A 19,156-nucleotide genomic window follows, 5' to 3' on the forward strand; every position below is an offset into this window, starting at 1 on the left:
AATATGGCGGCCTCCATATTATTCTCACTTCAGTTGTCCTTTAAATATTAGATGTGATAGGGCATATCCTCAGGATCATGTTTATGATATATCTCCCTGCATCAACCGGAGTGTTTGAGCTTATACGCTTGCAAAAAGTGCATTTAGATAACAGAGACCTGATACCCTTACAGGTATTTAATCGGGTCCCTGGTGTGTGTGTGTGTGTTTTTACTTTTATACTTTTTTGAAATACTTTTTCTCATTCTAGGGGTTATTTTGTACATATTATTAGTGGGTTATCCTCCTTTCTGGGATGAAGATCAACATAAGCTGTACCAGCAAATCAAAGCTGGAGCGTATGACGTAAGTTAATCACTCGCACTGACTCACACCAGTAACCACTGTTCATGTGTACACAAAGGATAAAAGTAAACTGCTTTGTTCTTTCCTAGGCATAAATTAGCCCACTCCTGGTGATGATCATTAGGTTGTGAATCTATTAAGAATTTTGTTAGAAATACTGTTATGTAGGTGGAGTGTTCTTTTCCTGAGCTAGAGCTATCCCTGATGTTTCAGAAGCATAGATGAGATAGACTTTTAAAAATGCAAAACTTGTCCCACTCTGAGTCCTGGAACCCACTAGGAGCACTTTTCTGAGCACTTTGTGATTTAAAAAGCTCTTGTATGTATAATATAATATGGGTGTGATCCCACTTGAGCGATGTGATTTTATAAAAAAAATCCCCCATAGCATTGCATTAGCTTTTTTGAATCACTAGCACTTAGAAAAGGCTGCTGGTGGGCTTCAGCCCTGACGTAGGTTTAGCTCAGAATGAGAGCTTGTCCTGCGGTCTGTCAACGTGTTCTCTACAATGGGATGTATAGATTGACACGAGCACCAAGTTACATTTTATTTTTTAAAGTAATTGCGTGCCATGAAGGGTTAGGGAGGGTGTTAGGGTAATAAGCATTACTTTCCTACGGTGGGCTAATTTCTCGATGAATTGCACACATTCGCTGTTGAAAAATTTGTACCTGCTGGGTTTGTCCATTGCAGTGATGCAGTGGACAAATCTGGGCACTTGAAAACGTGTGTGAAGGAGCCTTTAGGAATGCCTAGGGGCCCAATCCAACTCACTTTTTCCCCCTAAGTCATCACTAGGTGATATTTTCACATCTAATCAGTAAGATGCCTTTTAAGCCACAGGCAAGCAAGAAAATATTCAGAATAATTCTAACAGTACTTTTTGTCCTACTCTTTGGTAATTTTTCAATTGCAGAGTTCTGAAAAGTTATTTTAAACAGAAGATGAAAAAAATATCTCCTAAGAGAAATTGTTGGAGAAAAAGTGAATTGGATCAGGCCTATAGTCTCTTTCAACATGTCTGCTCTGAAAAATAGTCCAGTAGCAGACCCAGTGCTAACAATTTCTCTACGTTTCTACCTCTTTAGTCATCTTTTAAGTTCAAGTTGAACAGAGAATCTCTCATTGGTAGCTAAATGTTTATTGATGATTGCTTACACCATGTGGTTTCCAGCAACCAATTAGAGAAGTGGAATCCCCTGCCCTGTTTGAATGCAAGGCCAATAGTAACTAGGAGTTTACAGTAGTACTCTACATTCAAGTACTTAAGATGCAAATTAAAACACAGTAGGATCTTGTTATAGTAAACTCTGATATAGTAAACCTCTGGATATAGTAAACTCAGTTCTCAGGTCCCAGCAACTGCATCTATAATTATACAATGTATGACCAATTATGATATAGAAACTACTTATTCTGGTCCCTTGGAGTTAACCATAAAGGCATTCTACTGTAGCATCAATTCGTATGTACAATTTAATAAGAAGCTTGGCATTTTATTCAGGCTACAGCGAGTTATAGTACAGTTTTTAAACCACATCTGCTTTATATTCTTCTGGCCAAACAAAATATATGACTGGTACACATCGAGTAAAGAACCTTATCTACTAGGCCTTTGCAATGCTTTTGATTCTTTTTGTGCAGTTATGTAAAGTGTATTTGGCGGAACTATCTAACGGTTATTTGTTCTACTGCTGCATTAACATTTCCTCTTCAGTTTCCTTCACCTGAGTGGGACACAGTCACGCCTGAAGCAAAGAATTTAATCAATCAGATGCTGACAATAAACCCTGCAAAACGCATCACCGCAGATCAGGCTCTGAAGCACCCATGGGTCTGCGTAAGTTTCTCTGTCAATTTCTTCTTTGCTTGCATTACTAAATACTAATGTTTTCAAGGCGGCCCCAGCAAGAACCATTTTTATTCTGTCTAGGAATCATACCAGAAATTGGAGTGAAACAGTCCACTTCTCTCCCTAGTCAATGCAGCCATCTGTATTTATATGGTACAGATCTGTCAGCTGAGAGAACTGGTCTCCAGTAAACTAAATGACCACTTAGGGACATTTTCCACTTGCTGCATTTCAATCCAAAAATCATTATGCTTGCATTTTGTGGATCCCAACGGCACCGTGATTAACATGAAAGTCACAGTGCTTTTTTTTCCACTAGCGCAGTTAATTCTTTTTAGAAATTCCCAATTGCCTGCTGCTTTTTTACTGTGTTTGCACTCCTATGCAAAATATAGGATTGCAGGAAAAGTGCGTCACAATCGCAATGCTATCCAATTTTCTCTCATTTCGTCGATTTAAATTACTTTTTGCAGCAAGTTTTTTTATTTTTATTCTGCTAGAGATTGCAAACGCACCGTAATTGCGCTGTACCGTACACCTAACGGATTGCAGCAGTAGTGGAAATAGAAACACATTTCTAAGGGGAAAATGGTCCTAAGCATGGATTACAGTCAAGTTTATAGGTGAAGTTTTGAAAGTTTTAGGGCTCGTTCAGACTATACGCGCTGCCGTGTGCATTTTGACAGCGCGTATAGTGTGCGACATGCAAGAACAGTAGAAGGGCATAGACAACCCTCCTACCGTTATCATATGCGCTGCGCAGCAGCGCGATTGCGCTATCGCGTGCTGCATGCATTTTTGGGAATCGCAGCGCAGATCCCATTTATTGTAATGAATGGGATCTGCAGTGCGTAGTAGTGTAGATGACGTGCAATCGGACGCATTGCGTTCCGATCGCACAGCCATCTGCGCTAAATGATGTGAACGAGGCCTTAGGAGACTGTCAAACCAAAATCTGGAACTTGAGATCACGCCTTTAAATATTATGCCATCAACCCCATTTTCTTACATTTTGTATTTAAATGTTAAACATAAATGATTCAGTGTCTACTAAAAGCTGGTTAAGTGGGCTTCCTGTGATGAAGCAATTTTTTTTTACATGAAGGCACCCTCCATCTAACCTCAGGTTGAGTAAGGGCCAGTTCACACTAGACACAGTGCTCGTCATTGCACTGCCCATTCAAATGAATGGGCAGCTCAAACGCCGCATTTTTATCCCTATTTTTGCATCATCTGCCTAGTGCTTAGGCAATGTTGCTTCCAGGATGGCTTTTCCATGTCCTCCTGTAACGGACGACAAATACTGCACACAGCCAAAAGCCGCTAAATGCTAGTCTGTGGCATGGAGAGTAGGAGTGTGGAGGTGGTTGTACTTACCTTATCACTCTACAAGTCTTTAATGGGGTTATTCAGGACCAGACCTGACTTTCTTATCAGCCTCCTAGGTGACAAGAACACTGCTGATAAGCAGTCCCAACAGCTCCCTCTGCAACTGGGTACATAAGACCTTGTTTCCACATATGCGTTTTATTAGTGTCTACGCAGCAAAAATCTGCATGCTAATGAAAGTCAGTAACCCTGAGTGTCTGCTGCATTTTTTGCATGCTGCACTAGTTTATCTGAATCGCACATAATTATTCTCAATGGCTCCACATGTGAAATGTAAAAATTTGCATACGTCTTACACATGAAGCAATGGTCTTACGCATGTCATATATGCTAGCCGCAAAATTTTTTGTTTGCTTTCGTGTGAAAAATTGCATTCAAATTCTTAGTCCTGAAAATAATGTTATATATATAGTGTCCGTCCGTCCGTCCATAAATCTGTTCTTTTAGTAATCATAGATTTTATTTTTCAGCAACGATCAACAGTTGCCTCAATGATGCACAGACAAGAGACCGTAGAATGTTTGAGGAAGTTCAATGCAAGGAGAAAGCTTAAAGTAAGTTATTTTGCTTTTCATTTTAGCATGTACTGCAAACTGTCTCTAGAAGCTGCTATCTGACAATAGTGATGAAACAAGCAAGAGTTAAACATGGCAGGGGCTGGGTCTCATTTCCAAACACATATGTACAAGAGTAGGAACTGCCATTGTTACGGATACAGTGGCTGCACTGTCTCTCATACCTGGTTATGGTCTTATTAAGTTTAATAGCAGTTGATGGAAAATGCTAATTTATGTTTATGGGAACTGCAGATGTTAATAGTTACATATCATCAGTTATAAAGTCAATAGCTAAAGCATAACTACTCATCTTGCTTAATTTGCTTTAACAAGTAAGTAGGACATTGATATTTAAAACACAGAAAGCCTAGGGATAGAAAAAAACAAAACCTAATACCCCATCAAAGCACAGTTTACTCCATGACTCTTCCCTCAGCATCCCTCTTTGTTGTGGTATTGATGCCCCAAAAAGTACTATGGTGGCCTGATTCCTGCTGCCACACATAACCCCTGTCCCACCTGATGCTGCTCCCATTCCCCGACTCATGCTCTGGTAGACACTGCACTTACTACACACAATAATATGGTGCAAGCAAAGAAACCTGCTGGGAGAAGGGGTTTGATAGTCTCAGGGCACATGATTAGTATGAATATACATGCACGCATGTGCATATATATATGAGAGAATGGAAGGTACTATTTACGTTATTATTTGGGGAGTCTTGTTAGTCTTTAAATTTCATGACATTACTACTGCCTGTCAGAGATTACTGCTGTTATAGTCCACCTGTCTTGAAACAACCTGGCTGTAAAGATAATCTTCTGGCTACAGTACTTTGAGTCACTCACTCACAACAATAATGAGCATTGGGATGCATGTTAGTTACAAGTGATTCATTTAGAAAGTCATATTCCCAGATGATCATCATTGCAGCTAGGAAACAAGAATTTTCAGAAAAAGGACCGCTTTGACAGATGCCATACTTAACGCAAATGCTTACTATTAAATCGATAATATTTCATCATGATATAAAGTTGCTGGGAAACTAGGTTATTATAACAGACCACATGAATGCTACAAAACTGAAAATACAACCAGATATGCAGTTGTTGAGAAATTGAGGCAAAAAAATTGAATAAGCACTCACAGAATGGAGACCTATGCAAACCTAGGATTCAAATGACTTTCTTTAACAATGCTAATGAAGTCCAGTGGAACGCTCTATCCATGTTACAAATGGGTACAATACCAGGGCTGTAGAGTCGGTACAAAAAGCCATCTGACTCCTCAGTTTATGAAACCACCGACTTCAATTCCTGGTACCCAAAATGACTCCGGTTCCTTAGTCTAAAGGTAGCCATACACTGGTCGATTTGCCATCAGATTCGACCAACAGATCCCTCTCTGATCAGAGAGGGATCGTATGGCTGCCTTACTGCGAACAGATTGTGAACCGATTTCAGCCTGAAACCATTCACTATCTGTGGGGGTGGTGGTACTGCCGCCGCTCCGCATGCCCGCATACATTACCTGCTCTGCCGGCGCGACTCCAGTCCCCAGGTCTCCGCTGTCTTCTCCGCTCTGGTCTGGTCTCCGGGTCCGGCATGCTTCACTTCTTCCTGCCCGGCAGGAAGTTTAAACAGTAGAGCGCCCTCTACTGTTTAAACTTCCTGCCGGGCTAGAAGAAGTGAAGCATGCCAAACCCGGAGACCAGAACGGAGACTGCGCAGCGGTGACCGGGGTGAGTCGCGCCGGCGGAGCAGGTAATGTATTGCCACTCTATTGCGTCGGTCGTCGGGCACTCGAACGCCGCTAGCGACGCGCTCCCTACCTGCGGGCGATCGACGGGATCGATCTATTTCAGGACGAAATAGATCGGAATTTAGCGTGTAGCGTGAACGATGTGACAGCAGATTCGATCCCAGTGATCGAATCTGCTGTCAATCGGCGGGGAATCGGCCTAGTGTATGACCAGCTTAATACTTAACCAGGGCTGTGGATTTGGTACAAAAAACATCCAACTCCCGACTTCTCAGTTTATAAAACCACCGACTCAGACTCTGTGATTCCAGGTACCAAAAATTGCTCAGAATCTTCGACTCCGACTCCACAGCCCTGTAGAATACACAAGCGCTCAAGCCTTATCTCTATGGGAGTAACATCAGCATTCAGTGTCTTTCTGCAGACCACCACCACGGAATAACCCACTCCTCCAGTGCAAAGCCCCCCTTAAGCTGGCAACTCACCAGATCCCCTGACCGATCAAGCCAGTACTTATATTTAGGGTGTGTTCACCCTTCGCGTCTCTGGCAGGTCTGCTCTCACTGCACGGCTCGCCTCCTTCAGCTGTCTACACATGTCATGAATACGCACATGCACCTGTTGGCATAAAAATACCTTTTTTTATTTAAAAAACAAAACACAAAACCCTGATTGACCCAGGCATTAAAACTACAAACAAGATGACAATATGGGACACGGGAGACCCACAGTGTCTAGCTAATGGCACCCCTATTATCCGCATAAGTCAGTCAGAGTGTATCTATTACATCCGCCAAATCCTGCACTTGAAAAAGGCAAAAAATCTGTTAGTGATCACTAGGAGTGCAAGATATGGTGGTAGAAGACGAGGATTGAGTCACATGGATAGTAGCCCGAGACTGGTTTGTGTGTTTTTTCTGTATTTTGTCGTTTACTGTACAGAATTGTTATTTTTTGTTGTGATGTAAGTGTCTTAACCTCTCCTTTTCTGCCTGTAGGGTGCAATTCTCACTACAATGCTGGTATCTCGAAATTTTTCAGGTAAGTCTGGCATGAAGTAATTGAGACTTTGCTATTAACAAGCACTAGCAACACAGCTTGCGGGCAATAAGTGTATGAAGTGGAGATATGTCAGTAGCCAGGTTAGTGTAAATACTGAAATTGAAGTGCGTAGTTTGGCCACTACCTATTTGAGGTGTCCAGCCAGTCCCCACTAGCTATGATTAAGGAGCCTTCTAGAGCTCCGATACGCGTCAGCCTTTTTGTGTGTCTATTGATGTATTAATAAAGGAAGAAACTTTTTACACCCACCCTCGGTGCAGCGGGACATCATTTCTTTATCTAGATGAAGCATATGATTTATGCATCCAGGAGGCATTGGTAATCGCAAACAGACATGAGGCTCATTTGTAGGGAGTTTTTGGTGATAGCTGTTTTGTTTTCTAGTTGTGGCTTCAGTGAATCCACCAATGGGCAGCTGCATCTAATGCGTCTGATTTGTGCCATAGATTTAATACAGTGAACAGGAATGTTGAGTACTGTGGATGGGAATACCTTCCCTTTCACCTCTAGGTAAAAAAATTGAGTGTTCTGAAGAATAGTACCCATTTGGGGTTTTCATTGCTGTCCAGTATCTCCTCTTTGTAAGAACTAGCCTTCACTACATGCCCAGTCAGAAAGAGGGAACATATTTCCAAGACTGGAAGAGACCGCAAACACTAAAATATATTTTTATACAGTGAATAATTGTTAATGTTGTATATATTTTTTATTGGTTTCCCTATTTACCTGTTCCATGGACCACCATCTTTCATATTAAGGCAACAACGCTCCTTGGAGGTCCCAGGGATAGGAAGCGAGATAAAATATTTTCACCTTTAATACACCACGATAGTATCCAAGTTAATCGACCAGCTTTGAATCTAAGGAAATCCATACATGTATAAAGTTGTCAAGAACCAAATTGGTTGTTACCCAGCATGATTAGTTTCTAATCATTGGAAGACTCCTATAGACAGCTCAAGTGCACACAAGCACCTCACTGAATTATATCTATCTACTGACTGCTTGTATTTATTTGATATACAATTGCCTCACTCATTGATGGCGTAATGTACTGAGATTGTCTTCTGACTTAAAATTCTTATTATGTTGAAAAACCTTTAAGAAGTTGATGTAACTATTTACAAGATTTTGACTTTTCACAGCATTCTCACAGATGCTGCAGGGAAACAACATACTTTATAAAATGCTTAATGGAAACCTGAAGTGACGTGTAGTATGATGAGATAAAAGTGTATTTACAGTCCCAATCCTACTTAAAGCTTGTTTTCTGTTTTTCTTTCCACTGTAAGGGTTAAGAGTCTAGGGCCATAAAAAAATTCACTTTTTCTACAGAGTTTTCTCCTATGTGATAATTTTTCATCTTCTCTTTAAAATAATTTTTCAGCATTTCACAATTGTAAAAATAGCAAAAGTAGTAGAAAAAGTACTATCAGAATTATTTTGTGTATGTTCTTGCTTGCTGAGGGTTTAAAAGACATTTTGACAAGGTGTGAAATTATCAACTTGGAGAAAACTAAGAATAAAAAAGTGAATTGCTTATTGGGCCTATGGTTTAGAGAACTTCCACTGATGACTAATTATAGGTTATAAAATTCCTGTGACTGAGAAACACTTCCAAGTACTGGAAACAGAATAAACATTTAACAGTTTCAGAGCTGAATAAACAGCTGTCATCATTCCACTGAACTTTAAACCTAGATTTTCTTGATGTTTAGATCTACTTTTTTCTTTGGGATTCCAAAAGATTCCTGCTTAGGAGTAGGATTATAGATACAATTGCTTATCTCATCAGTTTACTTTCACTTCAGGATTGCTTTAATAATGTGAAGGTTTGTTGGTCCATTTAAAAATAGAATACTTGTAGACAATGGAGGAGAAAGTTAAAGCTGGCCATAAATGGCTTGAGAATATCCCAGTGTCATTCCTACTCAATATTCCTCATTCATTGATCAAAAAAATATCAGCAGATGTACCCACCAGTACCTTAGAATCTAGAAATCTGGTCAGAATCTGTAAATTCTGCTGCTATGTAATTTTATACTGCTCAATGATATAAAGTAGCACCATTCTTCACCTCTCCCCTGTTTATCTGAAAGTTGCACCTGGTCCAGTCACTGTTCCATTCATATGGGAGAAGGCTGAAGACATGCAGCTTTCATCAACATTTTAGGATCTGCTTGTTAGTAGCTCAGGCATACGAGTCATGCTTGGCCGAACTTTAACTTCTCCTTTCTGTGTTGGCACAGCATAGACCATCTCTGCTGAAATGTAAAATGGTCTACTCGTTTGTGGGCCCCACATGGTATCTGTCAGAGGATATAAAAAGAACACCAAGCATGCCAGGGCATTCCTCTATTGAAATACAGATCATTCCAGATCTTCTTAGCCTCATAGCTTCCTCTTTTTCGGTTATCATAGATTTTGAAACACAGCTTAAACATAGACAAAGATCCTGTAAATACGACAGTGAGGCACCTTATGGTGCCCATACACAGTATAATAAAAACAATACATTTTCTCGTTTATTTGACTAAAATGATCAAATCAAATGAAATTTGAAAAGGATCTTTTTTTGATGAAGAAAATGGATTATCCCGTTTTTTCTATAAAATTCCGATCGGATATGTTGGAAAAATCTTTATATTCGATCTAACAGAATAATCTAACTAAATTATTTAATGAAAAAAAAATTGTACTATGTATGGGCACCTTTACACAGTAATGTTTGCAGCTGCATAATAGGACAAGCGAATATGTGGATTTTAGTGTTATTTTCATTACATTCCTTTAAGCCATGTATGCTGATCTATATTCTTACATAAAGCATTGAATTTGCAGTTATTTAAGTGGTCTTTTTGCTTTAGTATTTTTGAAAGGAAAACTTGGTGAAACATATTACTTTACATAATTTTTAACCTACTAGAACAGTGTAATCAAAAGTCCTAATGAAGTTTAGATTTTTGTTTTTATTTTTTCTTGTACACTGCAGTTAGACTTTGATTATTTGCATGTGCTACATATAATTTTATTTACATATTATGACTAAGAGCTCACGTATTATACCGTGCAAAAAAACTCTACTTCTATTTGAAGTACTTCAACAAGAAAGCTCATGTATGCATTCCTCTCCCCTTTCCCTCCCATATTTGCCACTGTATACTACTTTTATGTTAGTGATGTTCAGACCATTTTTGTTTTAGGAGTACTTAACTAAAACTATGTCCTGCATGTAGAAAGCATGCAAGGATTTCACATTTACTTTTATGTGCATTATGTGGTGCTCTTTTAGGCTAGGTTCACACTGGAGCCAAAATCAAACAATTTTCCACAACGGAAACCAATGGGACATGTCTACAGATCCTGTGTTTTCTGTATGATCTTTTCACACGTCTGTTTTGAACATGTCCATTGAGGTAATGGAGCACTGAGTCCCAGTCTGCACTATTTTTCCAGACACTAGGTATGCCGTTGTACATTAGATCTGCTGTGACCATACATGTTGCCAGTCTGGCATAGTGTGCATCTAGCCTGAAACTTCTGAATATAGTAGTTTGGGCATAATTTATTTTTCTGCATAAATGCTTTATCCAATTGTGCCCTAGTATTTTTTTTTTATTAACATTTTGCCAAAATTGATGGTATGCTGTAGGACTTGATAACCAAATCTTTTCGTGTCAAACAAAATGTATAATTGCCATCAAGGAATTGTTAAACATCCGTGATCTTTACGTTTCTGAAGGAAACCTCTTTAAATGTTTCAGATAAGTGTTTTGTTTGAACAGGTGTATGCAGTGGTTGGGGCTCATTTCAAAGCAGCCCACTAACCTGGTGCAGTGAAAGTAACAGTCAAGTCTTCATTCGTGGTTTGGCAACATGCCCAGTATAAAGAGCCATCCCATATGTGAATATGTGCAATATCAGAAGTGTAGTTTGGAATTCTTTGAAACGTTTGTACAAGTTTTAAGTGTATATTTTTAACCAAAGTAATAGTTTTTTTGAAGGAAAATTAGAGTCTCACGATTGGTGTACCTACAGAATTCTTACTAAAGCCCTTAATTTTCAGGTTTTATTTTGGTTGACTGCCGTCTTTATTTTGGTTCACTGTAATTTGTCTCTTTTGTTACTTAAGCTAAAATCTTGATGCATAAACAAGTCACTCTGTAATTGCTATCTGCTAAACTTGCATGACTTGAATGATAATGTTTCAGGTTATTGCATTCACCTCCTCTAGGATGCAGTCTCTGTGCCATTTCACTAGGCCTCTACAAAATGTTACGTTTCTACCTATAATATTTTTTGTTGCCACATGGAGCTCATGGGATACGGAATTTATTATTTTCCATGATCTAACGCTCCCTGGAATGTTTTTTTGTAAGTCTGAAGCAGTTTTTAGCTGTCACTGTTTGCTTGTAGTTCCATGATCGTACAAATCAGCAGAGAGTCATTTATCCTAGGCATCTTTGTTCCATGTATTTATATTGTGGATTTATATAAAATTGAAACTGTGGAGTTTCTACATCTTTGTTATATTAGAATATTTAATGTGTTTGTTATTCAATTTTGAAATGTTGTTTTTTTTTTTTTTGTTTTTTTACTTCACTGCACTATTGACCTCCAGAAGAGAGCAGGGCTTGAGGCTTATTTTGGCCTTCACCTAAACTCTAGATAGGATTTTTGTAGATGTTCAAAAATTAATATGTTGTCACATAGGTTAAGGGTTTGTTTTATTAAAGAAAACCTGTAACATAAAGTTCCCCTGGGAGGTACTTACCTCGGGAGGGGTTAAGCCTCTGGATCCTATCAAGGATTCCCCCATCCTCCTCCATCCCACGGTGGTCTCGCTGGGCCACTCCAAACAGCGGGCATGTAGATATTTACCTTTCCGGCTCCAGAGCGGACAATTTGTCGTGCTGAAGCACAGGCGCAGTAACAGCAGATCCCAGTCAGGTCCGCTTTACTTGCGCCTGCGCAGTAGAGCGGACCCGATTGGGATCGGCTATTTCCGCCTGATCCCGAGCCGAGAGCCGCTACTGCGCCTGTGCCTCAGCACAACAAATTGTCAGCTGTGGTTCCGGAAGGGCCCAGCGAGACCACCGTGGGACGGAGGACGATGGGGGAATCCTCAATGGGATCCAGAGGCTTCGCCCTCCCGGGGTAAGCATCCCCCAGGGGCATTTTCTTACGTTAGTGTCTATTTAAAGACTTGATTGTTCCTGTTTGTTTTTTGTACATTGAGTGTAGTATGTCTGGAGATTTAAAAGACAAAAAGTGAAAAAGTTTGTAGTCAACCATTTGCATATATTGAAGGGTTTTGTTTGCTATTTTTTTTTCACACTCAAGAAATAAACGTGCACCCCATGTAGTATGATATTTTAAACCATGTGCGTTTTCTAATTAATAATAATTAGGTATTGTGGCAAAGATTGCGCCGTAATGTGAATAGACACACATAATGTCCCCCAAAAAAATATTGGGTATAAAAGGATGTATGTGTTTTCTGCACTGCCAAGTGTGAACTAGGCTTTTGTGCCAATTGCACATGAAGTTAAAAGTTCACAGTGTGTTTAGTCTGGGCAAGGGTATGTATGTGTACATATCTATTTAATATTGTACAATTTGTAGCCATAGTGCCCTTTTAAAGGGACTCCGAGCACCTCTCATGGGCATGCCTTTAAGCCAGACGACTTTCAACAAAGCTGTGCTATGAACCCTCTGGAGGAGTCCCTTGCAATGGCCTCTTCCGTGTTACTTCCTCTTCCTGCTTCATTTAGTGATGCACTTCTCTAACAGAGACGACAGGGGTGACCCGGAAGTTATAACATAGCGTCTGTGGTATCAAATGAGAGGAGAGCACAAGCTACAGAAAGTTATGCATCTTTAAGTACTTTGCCTTACTGGTCGGAGTCTTAAAGGCATGCCCATGAGGTGCTCGGAGTCCCTTTAAACCAAATTCCAGGAACATTTTTTTGTTTTCTGATAGATTTGAAAGGGTTAAGAGCACCTGTAAAGTACCCCTGTCCTCATTATTGAAATGTTTTTAATGCTTTTTTATATTCTTTGCTGACACATAAGTCGCAGCACAATCCTTCCCCCTCTAGCTCCCCCCTGTCCCCTGCTCTGCTCAGCCACTCCAGGATGGGCTGGGAGGAAGTGTCAGTACTTCATCCTCTCTGCCAGTCATCAGGCACACCCCCTCCACTCGGCCCTATTAGTTTCTTTCTGCACATTGCATCCTTTGACGTTCTGCTCAAGTCGAAGATTTTGGCTAAGCAGAATGGGGGGGGGGGGTTGCAAAGAGGGAGGAAAATGCTGTGATTTATATCACAGCACAAGTAATAAAATAACATTAACGAAATGTTATTTTACAGGGAGGTCAGGGGTACATTAATGCTTTTATTGCTCTGTGTGCACATCTGCTAGATTTTCCCTAACTTCTTGCCTGGCAGGAAGTGAGAAATTCTCTTTGAGTGACCGGCAGAAAAGGAAAAAAAATGTGGCACCATGGAGTGTTTTTTATTAAGTACCTTATATACTCATGTATAAGCCTAGTTTTGGGGTCCAAAAAAATGACCCAAAAGTGTGGGTCTCGGGTGCTGTGTGGTGATTGCTGTGTTGAAAGTTGTGCATGTAGATGACCAGGCTGTGGCCTCAGCTATACATGCTGTTCTGCCTCTGAGGGGGAAGCCAATGGATACCACCCACATGACAGTAAACCACAGCTGGCTGGCACAAGTTGGTACATCCAGTGCCTAACCTTCTGTCATTTATTTTATTGAAAGTCACAAGTAGGCAGTAGCCCCTGCATTTCCTACCCCCGGCCTATACATGAGTCAGTCATTTTTCCCAGTTTTTAAAAATAAAAGTTGGGGGTCGGCTTATGCATGAGTATATATGGTACACATTTTTATTGTTCTTTTCCTTTCCTCAAGACTTCCAGCTCTCATAAGAAAGCCACACCACGCTGTAGAAGTCTTGGGGGGGAAAAAAGAGACAAGGGAAAATCTCTAAAATTGTGGACACAGACAACAACATTAACTCCCATGGGTCTCTTAACCCTTTATACATTATCCAAAATTAATTTTAAAAAATGCCTTGCTTTATATAATTAAGAAGTCAAGTCACTGAGATATCAAATGAGTTCTACAGACTGGTGTTATACTATTTTTTTTTTTTTTTTAGTATTTTATTTCACTTAAATTGGATTTATACCTCCCATACAAATAACGATTTTTTCCTCAGTAAATATAAAACATCTGGTTAGTGTTATATTGACCTGGTAGATTGTCCAGCTGCTTTTGTTTCAAAGCTGATGAGGAGGAAGTCTCTCCTTTGCCATGCATTCTGCTCCCTTCCCCAAGTCCAGAGAGATGTCGCAGTCTCGTGATACTTCCTTCAGCAGTGTTAATCTACTGCAGCTCCTTCCAACTCTGGCAGTACTCTGACAACAGTGGAACTGCAGAAGATAAATGAATGCGGAAGGAGAAAGTCTCACAAGACTGTGGCACCTCTGGATTTCGGGAGAATTTTTTACTAATAAATACTGCTGAATATACATTTTTAAGTGTTGTAATTTTGTAATATTGTTTGTATGGGAGGTTTAAACCCACTTTAAAGCCTGGAACCCACTAGCAGCAATTCTAAGTGCTTATGAAGTTAATTAAAAAGCTCTTGCTACTGTGTTGCTATGTGTGTGATGCCACTTTAGGGATGTTTTTTGAAAAATCACCCATAGCATTACATTTGCAAGAGCTTTTCAAATCACTATCCCTTAGAAAAATCCCAAGCCTAAGAGTGAAAAATAAGAATGTTGTCCAAATTAGATTCCAAAAACCTGGTAGCTTCAGAACTGTTAGGTAGTAACTAATGCAAAGTTAGTAACATTTGTTCTTCTTTGTAATTTAATTTACTAAAAAAGTTATATTCTAATGGTACCCACACACAAGGCAACTATTTTCATGTAATTTAATCATTTCCCTTAGGTCGCATTCACAGTGGGACATTATGGTCGCACGTTATAAAGTCTTATAACGCAGCTTACCGCACTGCAATGCTAATCCTATGGGCCATTCACAGTACAACGTTAAAGTCGCATTAACAAAAATGTTGTGTTGTGGTAACTCACTGCTTGCAGTGCATTACCGCTTAACGCAGACATATTCAACTTTAACGTTGCATTAAAACGCAACGCCCCACTGTGAATCCAGAATTGAAAAGAAAGTATTTTAGTAAAAATGGGCAATATTATAAAGTAATCTGACAACATTCTGACTGCCATATGTTTGGGTTCCATTATGAATGCCACTTGTGCCTTAAATTTACAACAGTGCATTTGCAATGTAATACATTTTTTATTAGTTTTTTATTTTTTCTACTTTTCTGTATTTTTATTATCCTAATTTTGCTTACTTTTTGATACCTGTATATGAAAAACATGTTTCCTCTCTCCTCCAGTGCCTTAGTCCACTATTCAGCAGTGGTGGAATTGCAATGGAGCCACTATGGTTATAGCCACAGTTTCCTCCTCTTCCCACAATTCTTCAATTTCCCCTCATCTCCCTGTTCCAAAGCTCTCATCCTGTCCATTTTCCATTGCTGTTCTCTATGCTTGTGGTAGTGTTTATTTTCCTTTGCTCTTTATATTTTTGCTTGAGAAGTTCTGGGGGAACTTTGCAACACATAAGAGTAATTAATCTATGCTTGAATTCAGCATGTGCCTATGCAAAGCCAGATAAAGCATGTCCGAATGTAGTGTGACCATTTTACATCTAATGGGTTTTCTGTAATTGAAAACTAGGTGTTGTTAACAGAAGAGAGAAAAAGGAAAACACTACAGGTGGGGACATTGCACCTCTTAGCATCCTTTGCTTTCTGTATGATCATTCAGCCACCCACAAACTTGAAAGATGAGGCTCGCTGCGCATCCAATCTTGGCTACCACTCGCTGCTTGAGGGTGAAATATAATTGGTGTTACTGCTTTATTTTTATTTATTTTTTTAAGTGTTTTGGTTTTGTTTTGTTTTTGTTTTATTTTTCTTGTTTTTAGCACCACTTAAAAAGTACATGGCTTCTTCTGTGCTTTGCAAGTTTTTCCCCAACCACTTCTCTAGGCAAACATGAAATTAATGTACATGTGCATTTAAAGTTTGTTGAAACTTCACAGAATTCTGTTTATTTTTGTCATACTTTTTATTTATTCAGTGCTTATTTGACTTGCATCTTGCTTTTATTGTTGCTCATTTGGGCTTTTGTTGCGGCTCGTCCCACTGAATGATTTTGTCCAATCAGTTGGCAGGCAGAGCTCCGCCCCCGTTGCAGCCGCAACCAGTGCTGCCAACTTGGCTGAGCAAGGTACGTGGCATGAGTTGTCCCATATCCCAACTACTTTATATCTTCATCTGAGTTTTTATCCTTACTGATTCTTCCTTTTCAATACCCCTTTTCCCTCCTTGTCCTTTACTCCTGCCCCTGATGACACTGCATGCCTTGCCTGCATGCTCAGGGGCAGGACGTGTGGTGCCCTATAGTTATGATATTTGGCATGGAGACCCAGTTGATCTGGTTGTGGAGTTACTTTTAATGGATCTAACACTAACTATATCCTGCATGCTTGCCATCTCTTGACTCTTCGCTCTTCTCTCTTCTTTCTTATTTCTTTTGGGAAGAGAAGTGAAATGAGCAAGAAATACCAGAAATGTTTTTAAGCTTGAAGCCTGGGTTTGTTTTTATTGCTTGTTTTTTTCATTTTTAAAATTGTATTTATTAATATAAATTAATTTTATTATAAATGTACTTTACAGCAAAGCAAGTTATCCACTACAAACCTGAACAGAAGTCAATAAAAAGAGGGAAACCACCATTTTGGATGGGGTGTCACATGTGGCTGGGCTAAAAATCAGAAAAATATTTTCGTTTTGTCTTTTTCATTTGGTGACGTTGCTTCTCCTAAAGGCACCTATTGCTAGAAGAGCACTTAAATGCACCCCCCAAAAAACTGAGTGTAGCGTGCAGTTGGTTTTCTGAATCCAGTGCTTAGTGTATTTGGACAAACAGAAGCAGAAAACTATATCCTACACCCAAATTTTTTTTCCGCTTGTAAAGTGGACCTAGGATCACCTATTACGTAAATCAGTGGGTCACAGGTAATTGACAAAGTGCCTTATTATTTGGTCAAAAATGTCATCCTTTCCTTCCCTGAGTAGCAGGCATCACTCCCATATTTCTACTTTCTTTGGCTTTACTGTTGCTAAGGAATAGAAAGTAAAAAGCAGGAAATGACACAGATGCAAAAGATTTATACCGCGCTTTTTACCTGGCAGACTCAAGGCACCAGAGCTGTAGCCAGTAGGGTGTGCTCTATAGGCAGTAGCAGTATTAGGGAGTCATGCCCAAAGTCTCCTACTGAATAGGTGCTGGCTTACTGAACAGGAAGAGACGAGATATGAACCCAGGTCTCCTGTGTCAGAGGCAGAGCCCTTAACCAGTACACTCTCCAGCCAGTACACTATCCAGAGGGCAATAAAGGCACACACAGAGTTTATTAGAATTAATTAAATTAGAGAAATGCTAAAAAAGATGAACTCACATAAGATGAGCACTAAGGCTGGTCATACGCATGAGTTTTTCACAGTTAATTCAATCAATCTGCTGAACATGTTTTGCCCCAATATATCTGATGAATACATTTTCAATCAATTTTGGGAAGTTTATTGATGAAAAGTCTGATTGGACATGTTACAAAATATCTTATTATTATTAATTTCTTAGCATTGTATATCTATGCAAGGTGGTGCAGGGCAGGAGGGGTGGGGTATCGATGGCTACATAGCAGATCACTGAAGCAAACAGTACACTGCCTGTAGATCATTAAGTGGTTGATGGATTTTTGCTGAGATCTATGAAGAAAGTTATTCATTTTGGTAGGTATTGACTGGCTTAGCGTATTGGGCTATAATCAACCCATGTATGGCAAGCTAAAACACTACTGTGATGCAAAACCTTTCATTGCATAAGCAAACAAAGCTGCTTTAATGCCATGCCTTTTTATAGTCATTTTTTTTTCATAGAATGATTTTGGTAATAGTTCATTTCTAAAGGGAATGTGAGGTGATTGACATAGGGAAGCTGACATATTTATTTCCTTTAATAATGCACATTGCCTGGCTGTTTTGCTGTAATCCTGCTACAATCGACATGATCAATATATTGATTAATAATATTATGACCAAGTAAAAACCAGCATTGCGGATAAATCTTTTGACTTTAGCACTTAATAACTATCTCAAATATTCAAGGTCACTTCAATGTACAATTTTTGAAATGGATATAGGAGTGTGTGACTGCCTTTAAATATTATATTGCGCTCCCATGCCTTGTCTAAGGGCCCATTTCCACTATCGCGAATTCGCATGCGTTTTTCGCATGCAAATTCGCATAGCAATACAAGTGAATGGGACTGTTTCCACTTGTCAGAACTCCTTTGCATTTTTCTGTGCAGAAAAAATTTGCATGGGAGAGCCATCAGAATTCGCATACCGCTATGCGAATCGCATATATTGTATTTAATAGGAAATTCGCATGAGGTCTGGGTATGCGAATTTTCATGCGAATTCGCATAGAAACAATGGAAAAGCACACCAGCACTGCCATGGTTAAATTTGCATACATCGTCATCCATGCGAATTTGCATAGACCCGCATGCGAAATTCGCACCCGCATGTGAATTTTTACCACGGCGATTCGCACCGCACAAGTGGAAATGCAGCCTTAGTTTCAGCACATTCAGAGGTTTAAAACCTGTTTACGTAATATAGTGTATATTTGCCCCATTTTTGATGTGAGTAAAAAATCTTTATATACAGAGAATCTTTGATGATTCATTAGCTTAAAGAGCTATGTTATGCCTGAATTAAAGAAGACCTCTGTAGAAACTCATTTTTATAAAGTAATTTGGGTAATCTGAGTTCTGTAGCCCAGATCTAGAGATTCAGATTTCATTTTTCTTAGTTGGTGTATTTTTGTTCCTGAAAAAAGACAAAGGAATCACAGCAGATAAGAGTGATCCCCAGTTTTCTGGTGATCCCAGATCAAGCCATCCTCCAGTGAAATCTTACGACGTATTAAAGAGCCTTTCCCCCTTCATTAAAATGTTCTGTCCTGTTGCGGTGGATTGGCATCAATCCAGTAT

The 19,156-nt window shown here is 39.5% G+C and overlaps 1 protein-coding gene across 22 annotated transcripts in view; it reads left to right on the forward strand.

The window, feature by feature from the left end:
• CAMK2G (calcium/calmodulin dependent protein kinase II gamma) overlaps positions 1–19,156 on the forward strand; it is a 375,935-nt gene that overhangs the window by 279,313 nt on the left and 77,466 nt on the right. For 8 of the 22 annotated variants that reach the window (XM_068257964.1, XM_068257967.1, XM_068257969.1 and 5 more), the window contains exons 9-12: positions 251–345; positions 2,064–2,186; positions 4,058–4,141; positions 6,905–6,947. In XM_068257964.1, coding sequence (XP_068114065.1) covers positions 251–345; positions 2,064–2,186; positions 4,058–4,141; positions 6,905–6,947 — 345 coding nt within the window. Of the gene's footprint in view, positions 1–250; positions 346–2,063; positions 2,187–4,057; positions 4,142–6,904; positions 6,948–15,765; positions 15,805–16,257; positions 16,321–19,156 lie in introns of all 22 variants that reach the window. The other 14 variants (XM_068257960.1, XM_068257961.1, XM_068257966.1 and 11 more) reach the window with 2 other exon arrangements.

This window comes from Hyperolius riggenbachi, chromosome 10 (assembly GCF_040937935.1).
Source record: "Hyperolius riggenbachi isolate aHypRig1 chromosome 10, aHypRig1.pri, whole genome shotgun sequence".
NCBI classification, from domain to species: Eukaryota; Metazoa; Chordata; class Amphibia; order Anura; family Hyperoliidae; genus Hyperolius; species Hyperolius riggenbachi.